Source organism: Musa acuminata, chromosome BXJ2-4 (genome assembly GCF_036884655.1).
Source record: "Musa acuminata AAA Group cultivar baxijiao chromosome BXJ2-4, Cavendish_Baxijiao_AAA, whole genome shotgun sequence".
NCBI lineage: Eukaryota > Viridiplantae > Streptophyta > Magnoliopsida > Zingiberales > Musaceae > Musa > Musa acuminata.
In genome coordinates this window covers 5,325,176-5,344,995 of record NC_088341.1, presented here as the reverse complement: position 1 = coordinate 5,344,995, position 19,820 = coordinate 5,325,176, and the positions used below count along the sequence as shown (strand labels likewise).

Below are 19,820 nucleotides of genomic sequence, written 5' to 3'. Positions count from 1 at the left end.
ATAAGAACACAGGACTTGAATGCAGCTGTCTGTACTATGGGGTAGATCTTTCGACCAAGTTCATGGTTAACGAGCTCGAACTCTGGGTGATCACTGCAGACGGGATGGCGGTCCACGAGCTGCTACTGTTGCTGGGTAGGCATCAGCGGACGATGGCTGTCGATTCTGGTGGAGGACATGGATGCTAAAAGGGAGGGGGGGAGGGGGGAGACATGGCACGTTGATTGAGGGAGAGGGCGGGCGGCCGACATCGGGCCCAACCACGGGTGCTGCTGCCTCTTTAACCCTGCGTGGCCCGCTGCCCACATGAAGGTGACGCCGCCGCTGTTGGCAGTTTGCGCACCGCGAGCGCTCGCTGTTTCTGTGGATAACTCTCGGCAACTCGAGAGGGTGTGGTGCCACTTTCTGGTTTCCCTCAAACGACTCACGCTGGTTTGGTATCTTATTCTCACCCATGCTGTTGGCGGAAATTATACATTTAAAATAATCAATATAAATTTTTATGTGCCTCGACACTTATTATCAAAATCAACAGAAAATAAAAAATAAAAGAAAATTCACTATCCAAGAATAATAAATAAACTTTTCCCTCGAGTCAAATATATATTCTCTTACATAAATTTTAAAATTTTCAATCTTATTAGTGCTTAATTTCTTTTATAATCATTATATATACATATATATACATTAATTTGTTTAGATTATTCAAGGACTCAATTAAATACGTACTAGAGTAAGATCTTTTCGATATTTAAGTTAATATGAAAGAAAAAAAAAGATACTATATTAAAAAAAATTATTTCATACTTGAGTATTTTATAAATTATTTGAGTAACTATTCGTATTAAGCTTTAATCGATAAGTATTTCACAGAAAATAAGATTATAGAATTATTAAGTGTTACATAGACTTAAAAAAGAGTCATTCGAAAATGATGATCCGAACTGACAAGACATTCTATTATTGACATGATGATGATATGGATTGACAAGACATTTTAATATTGACATGCGAGATTGGTAGGAAGTCTAATATACTGTCAGACTAATCGTAATTAAAAATCTAAATATCCATGTGTCATTATTTTCATATCACAATCAAAATTTCTAATTTAATTTTAATTAAAAAAAATAAAAATACTTGTTAACCCTAACCATCCGAGAGACTTGCATCCTTTTTGATATGCTGATTTGTGATCGCCAAAACTACCCTTCAAGTGTGTGGTTCTTCCACGGTTAGCGTAAACCTTGATATGAATTTGCAAACTGAGATGTACGAGTGGAAAAAACATGCCATGTGTGGATCACTTCATCCTGCTTCAACCCCATGCTGCATATGGGGCATGGCCATAACTCTGTTTCCCCCCAAGACATTCTTTGATAAGTTGTGCCAACCTTGTGGTACAAATGCCAGAGTTAATGGATTGGAACATGCCATGGATTATTGCACTCAGTTAGTTGGTGCTGCCTAATGATTCAAGAGCAGCCGTAGCTAGCCCCATGTGCCCTTGCTTTCCCTATATCTTATCCGACATGCCATTCATCACACACACCCTTACTACCAAAGTATATAAATGCATACAAGGGAAGAGAATTATGAGTAACCCATTCTTAACATCCATAGGCTGACATGTAGATGTAAACAGTTTTAAAGATCACCACCAAGATAAATGTATCACTGTGCTTAACTAAAAGGCCACAGTGACCTATATCCTACTAGGAGCATGTGTCCTTGTACTTGGAGGATGAGCTCAGGAGTCTCATATCCATAACAAAACCAGAACAAGATTGTAAATGGCTAACATGATGGATAAGTAGTGTGTCATAGCTTCTTTACTGTACAAAGAAACATTCATTCTACTGGTTTAGATTCGACAGTTTCTGCAATGGCAGACAATCCAGATGGCTGCCTTCACTAACTGTTCGTAGGACCACCTTGTTGGAGTCACAGTTAAATGAACCAATTGATTGTGTTCGAGTATGGACACGTATCATGGTGCATAAAAATGACAGCAGGTAAAGAAGAAGGGAGAGTCTGAGAACGATACTGGTAACAATTTGCAGTCGACCATGCTCTGTACTTCCTGACCGCCATCACATGCCCATGCAAGCTGCTTAAAGACCCGCGAGGTGTGAGGAAGGCCCCTCACAGCCATCTTCAACATAGCCTCTTCGATTCCAGCTCAAATCTATCACCATATACTCAGAACCCTCCCCAACAATCGGTTTCTTAAACCCACAGTTTGCTCATGCCTTCCCTTGCAGAACTCGACCAACACTAGAGCGAGAAAACAGATCCCTTTTTGTGAGCCTTATATTGAAGTCGTGGAATCAAAGCGGCTCAGAATGCGTGCCAAGTTGCTCGATGCGTTCACGGATGAGAATATGGATCTGCAGAAGCAAATTGGGTGCATCGCCGGAATCTTTCAGATGTTTGACCGCCACCATCTCCTCATTGGGAAGCGCCTCAATGATCACAACCATAGGAAGCTTCCATCAGGTACCAACTGGTTCTTGCTGAATCAATTATGAGACTCCTTGTCGAGGCATTTGTATCATCAGCAAACTCAAATTTAATTTTGAAGATTCTGACCCTTCTGTGATTCTGTTGGATCCCCTGGCATTAAAATAGGCGATATGTGAAAGGATAAACAGAAATAATACTGCTGCAAATAAATAAGTCGATAGGTTTTCATTGATCGATCTATTAATAAAGATATTTCTAACCTGAGGAACATACATGGAGAATTTGATGATTGTAAAGCCTTGAGCCACTAATACAATAATACTGCCTCGATCCTGTATTACAAATAACTAATATCATGGAGAAATTCTTGTTCTGAAAAAGTGTCGATTGAGCATCAATGATGACCATCTAAGTGCTCATCTTTTGACAATTGTCAAATTGAATCACCAAATTGTTACCACCAAATTAAAATGGATACCCTGATATGTGTCTATGCTGCAGACTGTAGTTTTGGAGTTAGATCCTAACGAAATATTGATCTTGTTCTTGGGTAGGACATGTTCTTCCAAAGAATGGAAGACAAGAGTCAGAGCAAAAACCACGCTTTTCACAGATTCTTCAGGTAAAGTATCAGCCTCAGCATACTTACTATTGTTTTATTCTCTATCGATAGAAGATTGACAGATATCAATTTAACATGCAGGAGAAGAATCTGAGCAAGAGCTTGAACGAAACCCAGACAGCTTCCATGGAATCGTCGAGAGCTTCTTGTTCCTCATCCAGCTCGTCATATTCTTCTCTCGAATCTGTCAAAGCATCTCGACAGGAGGCCTGCTCCTTTGACAGAGCATTCTTTCAAGAGAAGTCGCTACTAGCGAATTCACCCAAGGTCAAGAAACCAGAAGATGATGCCAAATCTATAAGCTTTGACTCCTGCAGTAGTACCCCGAAGGCTATTCTGCAAACCCTTGATTTCCACAATGCTGTGAGAGATCCCATAAAGAAAGGCGCTCAGGGCTTTCCTACCAGAACTGCATCAACTGAGAAGGTGAACAACCATGAAGTGAAGCACAAGGACTCGCCCAGGCCTGTGCTGCTCGCCAAAACGAGAATGCCAGCTGATCTCAATGAAGCAATCAGACTCCTGGTAGAACTCAAGGAAGCACCCTGGAGTTTTCGTGATCATGAAGCAAATGATACCTCGTTCTACCAAGAATCACGGAGATCACCTCGTTTCTCTTATGATGGAAGAGAACTCTCGCGGCTGTCGATGGATTCCCAAGATAACAGTAAGCCCGCTAACAAACTTAGAGAGCTTCCAAGGCTCTCACTGGACAGCAGGCGAGGAGCTCAAAGGAGTTCTAACTTTGCTTCAAGAACAAGTTCAACTTTGGAGGACTTCGACAAAACTACTACCAGTCCCAGTGTCAATAGAGCTTCCAATCTGCTTCAGGATCTTAGTCAAAAGCGACAACCCAGCATCGTCGCAAAGCTCATGGGCTTGGATGAAATGCTCGGCTCGAACTCAGCAGCTCAAGCAGCAGTTGCCAGAAAAAGCTGTGCTCCTTCCCATGAACCGAGAGACTGTACCTCAGCAACCAGACCAAGAGGAACTCGGGAAGCAAAAGGTGATCAGCTCCCTCATGCTGTTCAAAGCAGAGATTCAACAATAGCAAAGCCAAAAGATCATCGTTCGCTTCTGAAACACAAATCAAAGATCATGACTGAGACCGCACCTTGGACACAGCAGACTCCACAGAAAGCAAGAACTGGGTACCAAGAAGCTCAGTTCATCTACCAAGAGATAGAGGAGAGACTCAAAGGGCCTAAGTTCCAGCAGCAAAAGAAGGACCTCAGGGCTCTCAAACAAATAGTAGCTGCTATGCACGCGAAGAGGCTGGCGCAGACCACAAAGGATAATGATCATCCCTACAAGATATCTGTGCTGGAAGATTACGCAGACCGAACTCCAAGGGGAAGCACTCAGAACTCAAGGTCACCAAAGGTCTGGAAACAACCAGCACAAGAAGGTGGTTCTCCAAAAGCTTTTGATCCTCCAATTGTAGTCATGAAGCCTGCAAAGAATGTCAGAATTTCAGATGCTTCAGGTCACACAGTAGTTCTTCTGGAAGGTCTATCAAATCTTCCAAAGCTGCTTACAAGTAGTGCTGGTAATAGAAAGAAAAGCTCAGCAAACATCACAGCTGAGAGAGACCACAGTCCTAGAGTCAGACTTGGTGAATCAAACATTCAGGCACTTCTCTCAACAACAGATAGGCAAATCATCAGAAGGTCCATGGGAAATAATAATTCTCCGAAATTTCATTCAAACTTGATGCAGTATCTGGAAGAGAACAGTGGAGTCTCAGCAAAAACTTCAAGCATTCTGAGCCCAAGACTGCAGCAGAGAAAAACAGAAGCAGAGAAGCAGCCATGTCCACTTACCCCCAACATGAACAAGGCTCAAAGTGAGCATAACAATAGGAAACCAGTCGAATCAGTTTCTCCAAGACACAAACTCAGGCTGAAACAATCTCAAGTACAAAAAAGAGAAGACCAGGTTGATGTTGATGAAATCATCTGTGAGAAAAGGGTTTCAAGTCGTCGAAATGATGAAACTTCACCAGGTTCTAACAAAAGTAGGAGCTTTGCATTACAGTCATCTGTTCTGCAGCATCGCATCCCATCAAGCAGGGCTTCCCAGATTGCAACCTTAGTCTTGAACCAGAAGGTACAACTCTACCTACTTCTGCAGTTAATCATTCATATTAAAGATATAATGCATTTTAAATGAGTGAAGAAATACAAATCAGAAATTTTAGATGATGAACCATAATATAATAAATGAATTAAATTGGATATGGCATTGATTGGATATTTCTTGGATGTGTGTCAAATATTTGCTTCAAAGCATCCAATTTTCAAAAATAAATTGAAAAATGTCATAACTTTTAGAATAATTTAGGGATTCTTCATCGATTCTTCTTGAAAAAACTTTGTTTTACTTGGACGTTTCTTGAATTACAAAGTTAAATATATCATTAAATAACTTGTTTATATATTGTTTGTATTAAACATCAATAATTAGTGAAATTAAAACACTAATCATACTTCTTCAGTTATTATATGCTCTCTCTATCTTCTCCATAATTTAGTATAGACTTTTGTTAATCATTTATTCTAACACAATAAATAAGATTTAGAATTTGTTATATATTATATTATATTTTTTTTATAAGAATTATCATGACACATCCTAAGCTTTTCATTTTTGACATATTGGTGCATCAATACCTTGCCATATTCATATTCCTCATTGGTCTTCATATTTAAGACACATAAACTTCTTTATTCTTTTAGTTATTCTTCTATAAGTGAAGTAAATAAAATGAAGTCCACGGTCATGTGATGCTTTAACTTCTTTTTTTTTGGTAAGTTGTGATGCTTTAACTTCTTTCAGTGATCTCTCATATAATCCACAATATCACTAAAACTGCAAAATATATTATTTAGTTGCTGTGGAAATTTTACTCTATACACAATCTGTATACTTTCTAACACTAATTCCAACGTACAACTCATAATATCAACTTCATAGGTCTAATTATATGATTTTATTGTATGTTATCCATGCATATCATTCATTGCTTTGATTTCTTTGCCTGTTTCAGAATTCTGCAGCAAATACAAGTCAACATATATCAGATAAGGAGGTCACGAGTATTACCTTTGAATACCCAAGTCCTGTGTCAGTTCTTGATTCTTCATGCTATGAGGATCAGTTTTCTCCTTCCCCTGTGAAGAGAACCCCAGATGCAGTCAAAGGTGAGCATTTGTTCTATGAATTCTGTACTTTAATGAGGAAATGTTTACAAAATAGTTTCAGTGAGAAATGAAAGTTTTCTTCTGTAGTGATAACTAATCACACTATTTTGAATTGTCAATGTGGACCCTAATAGTCTCATTATTTATGCAACTCTTTGTAATGATATCTAAGTTATATTCCAAGGCAAACCCTGTGACTTACCTTTGTAATGACTCCTCTTATTCCTCCTTGAGCAGATACTGAACCTTGCACTTTAGACCTGTACTGCCACCCAAAGAATTCATCCAAGATGAATGATGAAACCAGCCTGAAGAAACTTCAAAATTTTGAAAACCTTGTACAAATCAAAATGCTGAAATCGGCTGATGCAGAGCTTCCAACAACAGACTTCATTACCTCGAAGTGTAACATGGACAACCCGGATCACAATTATGTCTCCGAGATTCTACTGGCAACAGGCATATTGAACAAAGACTGCAGGGTTCCGCTTCAGCTCTATACATCAGGCCATGCTATCAACCCGGAGTTGTTTGGTGTTCTCGAGCAACCAAAGCATGGCTGGTTCTCAAAATTTGAACTTGATAAAGAAGAAACTCAGCATCAGAAGACAAATACAGAGAAGAACCACAGGAAGCTTGTTTTTGATGTGGTAAATGAGATCATATCTCATAAGATGGAATCAACTGCCTATGGGAATGGCCTTGACCTTTTATGTCAGTTCAGAAGAAAACTAAGTGGGCAGCAGCTTGTACTGGAAGAAGTGTGCTCTCAGATTAGAAGACTTCGAACTGAGAAGACAAGATCTACCAGCTTGGAGGATGATGTTGAGTTTATTGCTGGAGAGGACATCCTCCACCGGTCTGAAGGCTGGGTAGACTTCAGCGCCGAGCAATCGAGGGTGGCTTTACAGATTGAGAGGTTGATATTCAAGGATTTGATCGATGAAGTTTTAAGTGGTGTCACTGAAGCTGGTTTGCAAATCAAGCCAAGTAAGCAGCACAGATAGCTACTTACCAAGTGTTTGAATTAAGTCGACTTCTTGTTTTTGTTCTTTATTGTTGTGACAATACATATATATGTCTATATATTAATCAACTGGCAAACTTTTTTCCCAGGAATGGCCTTGCTCTGCCCTCGGAGATTTTTCTTCCTTGGTCCTAATATCCCCCAAAAAAATATAGAACATTTTAGCAATCCCATTAATGCTGGAACCCCTCATTAACAGTCACTTCTTCGCTGAGTGCTAATAATTTCAATTCTTGTCGTACTTCTTATCACCCTCCAATTGTTACCAAAATGTGGTAACAATAAAAAAGAATAATGAATTGATAGTTAGGATCATCTGGTATCTGCTTCTTGTATGTTATCAGAACCTTGTGGATGGCTATTGAGCTGGTAATAGGTATTCTTCCTGTTGTGTACCTCAAAAGTACACCTTACCTATCTGAAAGAAGTCATTGGCAAGTAGAGCATTTTGCCAATTTTCCTTCATAAATTTTGTTGGAATATACACTTCCATGTTTCACTCTAGCAGGAAATTCAACTGTAGAATATCTACATGTAATCCCAGACCTTTCTTGTTCACTTCTTTAAATACATCAAGTGAAAGACATTGGATTCAGAATTCCACACCAATCATTTGTTTACAATTTCCTGGCTATCAAGTTTAACTACTCAATCTAGAAGCATTCTTGTGAAGAAATAAAAACAAACACTAAACACTGGCAGTCTGAGGCTGCTTTTTTAACATCCTAAAACGTATTCAAAGAATATGGCAATAAAAATTTAAAATGTATACAATCCTAAGGGGTAAAAAAAACCTGAATTGATATATGAGTATCAGCTCTTTTTATTGTACACAAAAATCACACAACAAAACTCTAAGAGGTCTAATGGATGACTTTGATAATGGCTAAAAATCCAACACGTATGAAACGGGCATAACCTTCACCACAGATCCAGTAAATGTTATTCTATGGCAGTGCAAATAAATCATAAGGCATGTAACAAGTTTCGCTATGAGCAATCACGGAGAGGAAAACAAACCATAAAGGAGACCAAGTAATCCACGACGAGACAACGAGAGCTGATGCGAATCCGGTGACGGCTTGGAGAGGAGCATCGAGACTCCTCTTCCTTCTCCCTGTTTCTGTTTCCGATCGATCAACGCCATGGAGAACCTCGTGCGGTAGATTCGGAGAAGAAGAGAGGAGAGGAAGGGAAGACAAGCGGAGGGGAGCCGCGCGAATCGCCTTAAGCTTCCCCGCAATCGGATGGTAGTCGACGGGAAATTGGGCATCGACATGTGTAGTGCTATGGAATTTCTTTGGGTAATAATCGTCTCCTCGTTACGCGCCTTTTGCACCCATGTTTCTTGGGCCTGAGACGAGTCAAATCGTTCGGGTGAAACGGGGCCCATCTTGAGCCCGTGTCAAAGAAATCGTTCCTGGCAAAGCCAGTATGACATCTGGAAGAATCATAATATTATTTGCTGATAATGTTATTCTCTCATAATATTATTATTATGAGAGAATAATTGATGGCATGATCTGGAAGAGTTCATCTTTAACAGACATCTTTTTCTATTAACCTATTTACTCCTACAAATCTACGATGACATCGTGAATACTCTTCGGTTGCTAATATAATATCATTCTTGGGCGAAAAAAGATCTTACCTTTTAATGGTCATCGACCTCCACCGTGCCTCTCTGCCCCGTCGGTGAAAGTCGACGTCCAAATACTGCAAGAGTGCGAACATAAATATCTCCCACCCCTCAGGGGATCTTTCTTCCATCCATCGCAGACGAACGGATAAGATCCATCACGAAATTGCATGTGTGTTTTCCGATCTGAACCCCCGTCCTGCTCGAGTGGGTAGGGTTTTGGCCACGTTCGAGAGGGGAGCAGTCGACAGATCACCGAAAGAAAGGTTTCTGATGTTGCTAATCCCTTGCCCTATTTCGCCTCTTTTTCTGCTTCCATCAATGTAATTATAGCATCTTTTGGTATGGTTGCTCGATTTGTTTCACGATCATCTTTCTTTTTGGGATCTGAACGTTAAAGTGTTCGCTGCGATGATTCTTGGTTCTTTCCAATTACTTCACTCGGTGGTTGGTGTCATCATGTTATCGTCTTGCTGTTTGTCGATCTGTCGAGGTCGAGATGATGGTATTAAAATGGATGCTGCTGAGCTATAAGTTTGGTTAGGGTCAGGTCAGCAAGGGATTTCGATTGGAGATGTTCTGTTTGTTGCAGGAGGATTTGATGTGTTCTTATGTCTCAAACAATAGAATTCTACGATTCTATTGTTTGTGCAACTCATAGTGGTACAACTGACCGTCTTGAATATTAGCATGGTGCGCATAGGATGTACAAATTTGAGTTCGATATCATTAGTTGATAGCAAAGGTCTAGGTGGTTATTGTTGAAGAACTCCAACTTTTAGTGATTACTTATGGACATAGGATAAATGAGGTCAGATGAATGGCTTTAAGCCATTATTTATTTTTTTACCAATTGCATTTATCAAATCATAATGTTTTCTATGTTGGTATGGTTTTTGTTTGGAAACCCACTTCTTCCCTGCATTACCAAAGGTAAAATATTATTCCAGTAATCTTAAGTGTTCAGTTTTTTCATATTTGGTATGCTGCTTGCTTGTGTTTAACCTGTTAAGATGCTTTAGTTTCCTTTTTGTGCTTATCATTATCAGGTGTGAAGAATGGCTTTTGCAAATAGAATTGGAAATCTCTTGAAGAATTCTGTAACTTTAAGTCCATCGTTAAATCAAGCAATACGGTGCATGTCATCCTCAAAGGTTTTTGTTGGAGGTCTGCCATAGTACAATGAAGAATAACTTTTGTTCTGGTATTTGACTTCATATTTCTGCAGCTTCTTATGCCTCTATTATTTGCATCTTAGGACTTTCATATGGCACAGATGATTACAGTTTAAGAGAAGCGTTTACTAATTATGGTGAAGTTGTAGAAGGCAAGTGATAATTTTTTTCACTAACCTAATGAAATAAATGTTCTGCATCCATACTAGTTCATGGATGTTTTCCTCTGCAGCTAGAGTTATCATGGACAGGGAGACGGGAAGGTCTAGAGGATTTGGGTTTGTGACTTTTACGTCTAGTGAAGAAGCCTCTGCTGCCATTAGTGGCATGGATGGAAAGGTACATTGATAGTTCAGTTTGCTTTTTTTCTCGGCCATGTGAGTTTAATGTTTAAATAAATCAGAATGCCCTTCCATAAGCTGCATTGTTGGGAAGGTACATCCGCCTGACAGTTTATTTTGCTTATTTGTTAATTTTGTTTGCTATACAAAATTCATCATTTATGTTTATACAAGTCAGAGTGCTGATCCTGTTGCACTATCAGTTTTATGTGGAAGTACATAAAAAGTGCTAACCTAGAAACAGAAGGCCCTGACAATTATATGACAAGAGCCTTGGCTCTTATCTGGAACATCCCAGGATCTTAATCCACATGGAAACTTCTGAGTATGATCATATTGTACGTAAAAATGGATCACAGTGTGTCTCATCACATGGATGCATAATCATGCTCTGTCAGTGTCTTCCTTAAGTAAATACAGTGGGTCATATGTTTTTATTTCATTTAAATTATTATCCTACTCTTTTCCCAAAATTCTTCATAAACGTTCGAATGTAAGATTAGGCACCCTAGTGCATCTAATTAATCATATATTGTGCTACTAATAGGTAAATTTGATGAGGTACCTTTTGTGTTTTATTTGGTTATTGATTACCAATGAACACTGGATTGAGTTCTGTTCTTTTGTATTCTAGTAGCATCATTTCTTACCACTACAGTGGCTACGACTTCTGTTGTTTCTGTCTCTTGTAAATGCAAGTGAAAGGTTGGATTCTTTATCATTGAACTTCCATTGTACTTTCATCTTATGTTTATCTGATGAAGGTAAAATACAACCAACTTCATGATCGTTCTAACAGAAATTTATTAGTGACACTCTTTATGGCACAAAATTGGATTTCAGGAGCATTCTAAATCAACCACTAAAAATTATGATTAAAATACCAAGTTAATTGCATGATGCTGAGAAGAAAAATCCATTGGTTGACTCAACCGTAGACTTAATTGGTATTTGGTATAATTTAGATGTCACATGAACTTGTCTTACGCTAATGCGTGCTTTGAGGGGAAAAAATTCACAAGATTCATTTTTATTGCTTGTACTATATTTCATAGATAAAGATCTTTAAAACTTGTAATTAGGTATAATTTTTTGCTAGTGGTAGGCTATCACTTGAAACATACATATGAGTTTTGCTTCTTACTTTGGACTGCTAATTTTTATTCAAGCTGGAAGATTAAAAAATGTGATCAGATTGCTTAGTTTTGAATTCGATATTACATTCTTAGTCAAAACTGCTCTGTTCTGTATCGATGATGAATCTTACTACATCAGGATCTTCATGGCCGGATAGTAAGGGTTAACTACGCCATGGAACGATCGGGTGGATTTCGTGGTGGCTATGGTGGAGGGGGCTTTGGCAGTGGTGGTGGATATGGCGGTGGTGGAGGCAGTTACGGAAGCAGTGGTCATGGTCGTGGAGGAGGTTATGGAAGTGGCGGTAATGGTGCAAGTAATTATGGTGGAGAAAGTTACAATACTGGACCTCGTGGTGGCGGTGGTGGCTTTGGTGGTAGTAGCTATGGAGGATATGATGGTATGAGCACCGTGGGTAGTAATTATGGTGTTGCCGGGGGTGATGACGGCCATGACAGTTCCATCGGCAGGGCTGATGGTACTTATGGTGGTGGTACTGGTAATTACATGGGAAACAACAGAGTATACCATTGTAGCGAGAGCGGCAACAACGACAGTGCTGCTACAGTCAGTGGCAACAATGCCAAATATGACGATGATACTGGTGCTTATGATGGCAGTGGATCAACCAAGGATGGCAATGACGATCAGGATTTGTTTGAAGATGATATTAAAGATGATGATGATGAGCCTGATGACTATGCCAATAAGCGAAGCCAATGACCAAACAAGCATGTGTATCTTGCCTGATGTTCCTGTGATTTGGAGGTGTGCATTAGAATATAAACATGTGAAGTTTGATTTTGGTATAGAACGTAAAGAACATTTTTTTTATTACTGTTACAGTTACTTTGATGCTTCTACTTTGTCACTTGTGAAGTTTTGTTTTATATTTATCGATTAACGTATTGTAAAGTGATCCTACTCATTGACGTGTCTAATTTTGAACAGAATTGCATATTCTCAATTATGGCATGATGACTAATCGGTCTGAGCAGATTGTACATAATTTGCAAACAAATTAGAAGGATCTGATTGGTTAATGAAGAGTAGCCTCAATCATCCATTATCTATTTGACCCGATATGACTTATTTTCTTCGCCAACAGGAATATATATATCAAAATCAACATTGCTGAACCACGTCCATTGTAACGGAAGGGAAGTTGACATATTAAATAAAGAATATCTAAGTCAAACCAATATGATCCAAATCCAAGGTGAAAGAATGTCCAAGACGGTGATCGATGAAAATTTTAAACTCTCGCGGTGGTGTCACTTGCGCTAAGATTAATATTTGAGGTCTCTTGGTGGGTATGAGTTTTTCTTGAAAAAAAAATCTTTAGACGTAGCGTTAGTAATTAATTTATATACTTAGTTTTGAAGGAGATAATCTAATAATCATCACATCCTCGTCTTGACATTTGGGAAAAGGACAAAGATAGTCTTGAACAGTTTGTAGACTTTTGTCCACACACACATAGATGGAGAGTGATCTTGATCTTTTCCTTTCACGATAATTTTTACGTGACGATTATATGTTGATGATTCATCATTAATATATTTTTTATCAATAATAAAATCTAATTTTATAAATACCTTGCTAATTTGTTGCATCTTGGACCAACTTGATGGACACTATCGGAACTTGTCGGCTCAATGGTAACCATCACAGTTCAGCTTAGTTGGACACGCAAACCACTTGACCAGCTTGATGCACTAGGGATGTGTTTGCCTGTGCTCTAAAGGTATCACAGACCGGCGACCATGGAGACCCGTCAAGCACTCGTATCCTGAGCAGCCACCCAACTCGGTCAATCCGTGTGGCCACTCGAAGCTTTCACCATCTCCGACCGCCGACAGTCCTACGAGCTCCCCTTTGGGGCGTGAGGCAGCCGGCCGACCGTTGTTACTCGGGACAGGCTTGCCCTCGCTGTTGAATTCGGTGATGCTTACCGACATGGCTTCGGAGACCGTGTCTCAGGTAGAGGAAGGACGTACGGTGGCCTGGTCAGCTCAGCAGAAAGCACTCCCATCTCCCCCCCTTTGTTGCCTGTCTCCGGTCGCACCGTGGCTGGAACTCGACGACAAAGGCTGTCATGCAGGGAGCACCTTTCCTGTGCTGGCCCAGTCCCTCGACTCCAAGGTGGAGGAGGAATTGCCTGGGGATGAGGAGATGAGGTCAAGGCCGTCGCTCGTTGTAGCATATATTAACAGAGATGCATCTTTATTTTGAGAATCTAAATGCTCTACCAAAAAAAACCTATAGAAATACGAACTTGAACTGGCAAGAACAGCTAAACAAAAGCCAAGAGAAAGGGCTATGGATTGAACTTAAAATGAAACATTGTTCTGAATAAGATTGTTAGCTCGTACTCACTTAGATAAGCAGTTTATAGTTAAGCAGCCTGAATGATTGAATCCAACATTATTAAGGGATTACCTACAGAATTCCACATCTCCCATTGCCGCCTTGTGGAGATTGGAGTCGCTAGGAGGAACAGTCTAGTTCGAAAAGTGCTTATACAGAACTACTCAAGTGTACAACCATCTTGGGAGAAGTGTCTCCACTAATTTAAGAGCACTGGTGCACTGCCGGTTCAAGCTCAAACATCGGGACAAGGATATCACAGTAGCATCTCTCTGTTGGCTGTCTCCTAACCAGCGGAAGCTATAATTAACACACACAGACATTACAAGTGAAGCAGCAAAATTACATGGGCAACACCGAAAACCATTCTTTTAGCGCTCGCTCTTCCATGTGTATCATATCACTCACTGCTCGCTGCCATTCTACTCCGTGCAAGGGTTGTAGATATCCACCAGCCGCTTCAAGACCTCGACTTGGGTCTGCAGCAGAAGTATGTAGTCCGCCGTCTCCTTGAAAAGCCTGTCGGAGGCCGCCGCCTCCTTCACGACGTCGGGTTTGGGCGGTATAAGAGTTCTGAGCGTCTGAAGACGTACCGCCACTGCCGCCTTGCTCTGCTTCCTTCTGCCGTTCATGTGGTGGCATCTCCTCGAGTGCTTCACAAGTGTCCTCCTCCTCCTTCGCCCGCTCCTGCTCATTCTTACCACGGAACTCGAGATCTTGTGGTCGAAGCTCATCGGCGTCGCGAAGAAGAAGAGGGCGTTCGAAGAAGGGGTCACCGGGGATGGGAAGCCATGCGACTCTTTCAGCGCCCTTTTATGGAGAGAGGACGGAGAAGACCGGAGACAATGTTCGAGTCGACCCTCCACGGAAAGGTCCTTACTTACTTGTAAAATTACGAAAGTGCCATCGCGTCGGTCACTTCAGTGTTAAGGTGGAGTGGTGTTTATGTAAAAATTGGAAAGTGAAGGGACACATGACTGCAAAATAAAGTTGAAATGATAAAGCCAGAGGAGGCGCTGCCACGAAGCACGTGGGAGTCCGAAATCTTCACGTGCCTCAATTTCTAAAATTACCCCGTTTTCCCACCCAAATGTTTACATCCAACCTTACTCCTTAACCATGAACGGGACCACCTCTATCCGCGGGTAAACTTGTGGGTACGAGAAATAAATGTTTCTTTCGCAGAAGCCGCTATTAGTAACAGTAACTACCGTGATGGGTCGATGCGGCTGCTTCAAGTGTTTTAGGACATAAAATAAACTAAATGGACATATTAGGTATGTTATGGTGGGCTCCACTCCATGTGTCACTGGACACGAATGACATGCATGAGGACCATGTGGTGGGAACTTAAGGGAGATACGTCGTCCCCCTCCCGTGCCAAGATGAATGTTACGTGGGTGCTTTGTGGATGACATGTCAGTGTCAGCACATCATCCATCAATGCAGATTAGGAGCATTTATTTTGTGTACTTGTAACACTTCATTTATCAGAAGCGTGGCATAAGAGAAGACTTAATATGTTGACTGAAAGTAAAACGTATCCGCGGGAGGCGTATGGGTACGCGTCGTGATGGCAAAGACGTCCGCGGAAGTGGTGGCCGCTAATTGGAGGAGGAGGAGGAGGAAGAGGAGGAGGCGGGGCGGGTGTGGTGGGCTCGTGGAAGGGGGAGTTGGCCACGGAGCAGAGCGCATGTGAAGAAGGGAGGCGTGGCCGCTGGCCAGCGATGCATCACCGTCGTTGCAGCGGGGAATGGGGGGCACAGGGACCGAGAGGGAGCTCCATGTGGGGGGGGGGGAGCACATGACGAGCCAGGGGAATGGGGAGGAGCAGCATGTGGGCGGAGGGGCGGAGAGGGAGGGTGGTGGGCACGGCGTCACGGACGTTTCCGCGTGTTCCTGCGACATTCCATGCACCCCCGGAATTGACCTGTGTCGTGTACGCGTCCGGCACCGCCTGGCTTTTTCCTCAGCCCGCTGCCCCCCATGAGGCCGGGAATAACTTCAAAACGACGAGTGACATCGACCACTTACTGCTCCATGCAATTTACTTTTTCTTTTTATATTTATAATTCATTCTTTTTAGTACAAAAAATACCACATCTCACTCACGATAACAAATAGTCAGTGATGACTAGCACTTGCCAAGGAAACATCCATCTTAGGTGTTTTAAGGTATTTGACATCTCACTCTGACACTCCAATCTCCGAAAGAGTTATTAGATGATATTGAAGAAGGATAAGAGCATGAACTTCGTCCCTGGCCTCCCAGGATTCATATGAAGCTTGTGAAGTGCCCATCACAAGCCATGATGGCGTTGGTTTGGAGGACTATATGGTGCATTTTTGTGACTCGGGAATGCGTCTCGCTGCTTTTCTCTTTACACCATTAGTTGGTTCAGCAGAGTTCATCCAGTCAGCGACCTAAAGAAATGTTAGCATTAATGGACTAAGATATCAAGGTTTATGGAAGTATGCTAAAGGTTTTGACAAACAAGGTTGGTCGAGAAGATTATGATCAAACTTAAAATGATATCGACTGGCCCACTGCCTTCCTTAAGTGAAGAAAACATATGAAGCTAGTCAGTCATCCCTACAGTTTGATAGGGCATGAATATTGTGTTTAAAGTTTCATACTATTCAGTCACCAAACCTGATCTAACGCCAAAGAGGAATGCAAAAAGAATCGTAATATTGAAAGAAATGTTCGAATATCATGTCCGATTCAGAATCAGACATACTGTTCTTTCACATGATGTTACAAGTATTAAATACTTTGAAGTACTTGAAGTTGCAGAAAGCGACCTTTGGTCCGTGTAAGGCCTGCTATAGCACCGGTAGCCTGTCGCCATTGCTATGTATGGATAAATACAATAGTCGGAGCTAATTATATTATCCAATCTAATTAGTTATCTTTATAATCTTGATTTTTATATTTTAAAAATTATATTATAATTTTTATATTTATAAAAATAAAATATTTAAAATATTTTTCCTCACATCGTCGATTCTACTAACGAAAATATTGGGCGTAATGTTATGTAAAAAAAAGACGTTAAAATAGGATTAAAAATATAATTTTATAGTGTTATTCTCATTATCCAAAAGAATAAAAAGGAGAAAGAGAAAGGTTTTGTTGGAAACAAAATGAGACAGTGCCATTCAATCGTTCCATATCTTCAGAGGTTTTTATTGAAAAATGAAGCACTTGGTAGGAAGGATGTCTTTGTATTTTATGATTCTGTCTTTTCCTCATCTATCGATTATTATAGAATTATTGGTTTCTTGATTATTATTTTTATAGAAATTATAAAAGATAAAATTAATATCGATGAGAATAACATTATGAAATTATCTTTTTAATCCTGTTTTAATATTTTTTTCCACACATGACAACACATGCGTTATTTTTGTTAGCACGATCGATGACGTGAGGAGAAACGATGTTAAATATTTTATTTTCATAAGTATAAAAATGAGAAGCATATTAAATATTTTATTTTCATAAGTATAAAGATCTTAATATGATTTCTGAAAGTATAAAAATCAAAATATTAAAGATAACTAACTATATAAGCTAATCTATAATTAGTCCTTCAAATTTTTTACAGAGTTCTTCAAGAGAATCGATATAGGATCTCAATGACTATCGATATAAGATCTCAATGGCTCTACAACTTCTTCGAAGGAGTCTGTCATTTTAGAGTGTTAGAATTCGGTGTGCAAGAATGGATTCAAAAATCGCCTCCTTCTTTGGGTTTCTGCATATAATAAAAGAAAAACATTTATAGGAAGAGGAAGCGAGAGAAAAACATTTAACTTATGTTTAATCATCTTGATCAGCAATTCAGATGTAACAAAACTAATAGATTAATTATTCTATCAAATCAAATTATGATAATATATCTAAAAAATAATATAATAGTTATTGATTAGTATTTTTTGTCAAATCATATTAAAGAGAATGATGGTGTGCTCATAAAATTTTGATATTAATAAGGAGATAATGACACGTGGATGGTTATCTAGTTCTTACTCTCATTCAATAAATACTCGACTAATATATATCTTCATTTTTTCGATATCTCAACTCTTTTCGATCGATATAATAATCAATATTGCACCAATTAGAAATGGGTTCGACCTTATAGAATAGGTCACATCATACAAATGGGAAATTGACTCGGTCGATTGTTACCGCACATCCTTCGGGTTTAGTGTTGCACAAATGCACTTATGACTAAAGAGAGCATGTAACTATTTCTCATACTTAATAATGATCTTGAATATAATGGTTCGTACCATGCTATAAACATAGTACAATTACACTTACGTAGATTCGGATTCAATATTTGATCAAATCTTTCAAATTAAAACTAATTTAAGAATCAAAGGAATTTTATCGGACATGTGTCTAATACAAATTTATAAAATGTTTGTTTGGATCCCACCTTCACTCGACACCATACCAACTTAAGATGCACTTGAAGAAGGATCTCGATTAGATCCGAATCTACATCAATATTACAATTAGAACCAAAGTTCGTCATATCATGACGTATCAATACATATGATATGTATCGATCCAATAAGAGATCGATACAAATGGTACATTGAAATGTCCTCATGTACTATTTGTTAATATGTTCAGTATAACTCGGAATGTTTCATACCTATAGTGGTCAATACATCGATCGATAAGATGAACAAACTTATTTAACATATGTAAAGAAAGATTTTTATACTTATAATAGTTAGTAATTTTGTGTTCTAATATAATTTTACTTTAAAAAACAATAAAGATACATACTTCACATGTTTAAACTTTGAGATGTAAGAAGGATGCACCGTATCTGTTATGCATGTCCATATAACTTATACAAAGGGATCATAGATTTATACCATAAATCGATTTATGTAATAAAACTAAATGAGCGAAGGGTATCCTTATCTATCGATGAACTAATTAATTAAGATTTTTAAGGTAAATCATTCAACTATCAGTTCCAACTTAAGTGTTTGAGCCGAGGAGAAGGAAAGGTTCTATTCGAACACAAACTCCTTCCGAAAACATTAATATGGTGTTTTTTTGGGTGTTGAAAGTTGAAACCCATACTTGACCTAAAAATAAAGATCAACTTCTTGAATATTTGGGGTGACTCGATGATAGCAACTCCATCCAAACGTACATACAATCACATCTTTTCCTTCACTTGTACGTGTGACTAAATATGAGCATCACAAAAGTTGAGAAACACATGAATGGAATGATGGAGCCTTTGTCTCTGCCATGCTAAACATCCTTGAAAGAAAAGTACGTGCCAACCAAATCGAGCTACTCGTGTTCCCCTCCCATGCGGTGCAGCTGCTGACGAATCGACCGCCCACCCTCCGGTTATAGTAGGAGCCAAGTTAGCTCCCCACTTAACTGTGGTTTCGTGACATGTAGTCTTCGTTAATGGGACAATGAGTGCTCAGATTTAGGTGGCAATTGCATGGCCCTCTTGACCATTCCAAGCCCACCTAACACAAAGCCAACCAACAAATGGAACTTTAGTCATGTCGCGTAACATGGAATTAGAGCCTTCGAGGAAGATTCCCATCGTTTTCATTGGAGTGTTGACATGATGTGTTCCAATGTTGAAGACAGGTTGGGTGACCTCAATGTTTAACGAGAGGATGAGAGAAGTGGACATTCAAGTTTAACGAGAAAAAGTGAGGAGAAGTTAACCATCTCTCGTCTAACTCTTGGGAGATGAGCGAAGAGAGAGACATGGAAGAACAGAAATCATTCTTCCACAAGGTTGCTTTTCTTTTCCTTTCCTTTCTCCAAACCGACA

The 19,820-nt window shown here is 39.6% G+C and overlaps 2 protein-coding genes and 1 long non-coding RNA gene across 6 annotated transcripts; 2 read left to right on the top strand and 1 right to left on the bottom strand.

The window, feature by feature from the left end:
- Positions 1 to 1,638: 1,638 nt before the first annotated feature.
- LOC108952705 (uncharacterized) lies at positions 1,639 to 8,647 on the bottom strand. 2 transcript variants are annotated; one of them, XR_010485830.1, is made up of 6 exons: positions 8,339 to 8,647; positions 6,194 to 6,261; positions 4,912 to 5,215; positions 4,627 to 4,810; positions 2,727 to 4,541; positions 1,639 to 2,616 (listed from the first exon to the last, which is right to left on the bottom strand). It is a non-coding gene; the product is annotated as an uncharacterized LOC108952705 (long non-coding RNA). The 2 variants fall into 2 exon arrangements; XR_001977825.2 differs by lacking the exon at positions 8,339 to 8,647 and adding an exon at positions 6,494 to 6,629.
- Positions 2,346 to 7,658, top strand: LOC135609654 (protein LONGIFOLIA 1-like). Its single transcript, XM_065103133.1, has 6 exons — positions 2,346 to 2,499; positions 3,021 to 3,088; positions 3,170 to 5,197; positions 6,138 to 6,291; positions 6,529 to 7,281; positions 7,408 to 7,658. The coding sequence occupies exons 1-6, from the start codon at positions 2,346 to 2,348 to the stop codon at positions 7,512 to 7,514; spliced, it is 3,264 nt and encodes a 1,087-aa protein (XP_064959205.1). The 3' UTR covers positions 7,515 to 7,658.
- Positions 8,648 to 8,964: 317 nt separating the features above from the next.
- LOC103980844 (glycine-rich RNA-binding protein 2, mitochondrial) lies at positions 8,965 to 12,563 on the top strand. Of its 3 annotated transcripts, XM_009397364.3 has the most exons (5): positions 8,965 to 9,223; positions 10,007 to 10,124; positions 10,216 to 10,284; positions 10,365 to 10,471; positions 11,749 to 12,563. In XM_009397364.3, the coding sequence occupies exons 2-5, from the start codon at positions 10,016 to 10,018 to the stop codon at positions 12,331 to 12,333; spliced, it is 870 nt and encodes a 289-aa protein (XP_009395639.2). In that variant the 5' UTR covers positions 8,965 to 9,223; positions 10,007 to 10,015; the 3' UTR covers positions 12,334 to 12,563. The 3 variants fall into 3 exon arrangements, with proteins under 3 accessions (XP_009395639.2, XP_009395641.2, XP_064959204.1); XM_009397366.3 differs by lacking the exons at positions 10,007 to 10,124; positions 10,216 to 10,284 and having other exon boundaries at positions 8,966 to 9,223; positions 10,342 to 10,471; XM_065103132.1 differs by lacking the exons at positions 8,965 to 9,223; positions 10,216 to 10,284 and having other exon boundaries at positions 10,023 to 10,161; positions 10,342 to 10,471.
- Positions 12,564 to 19,820: the final 7,257 nt, after the last annotated feature.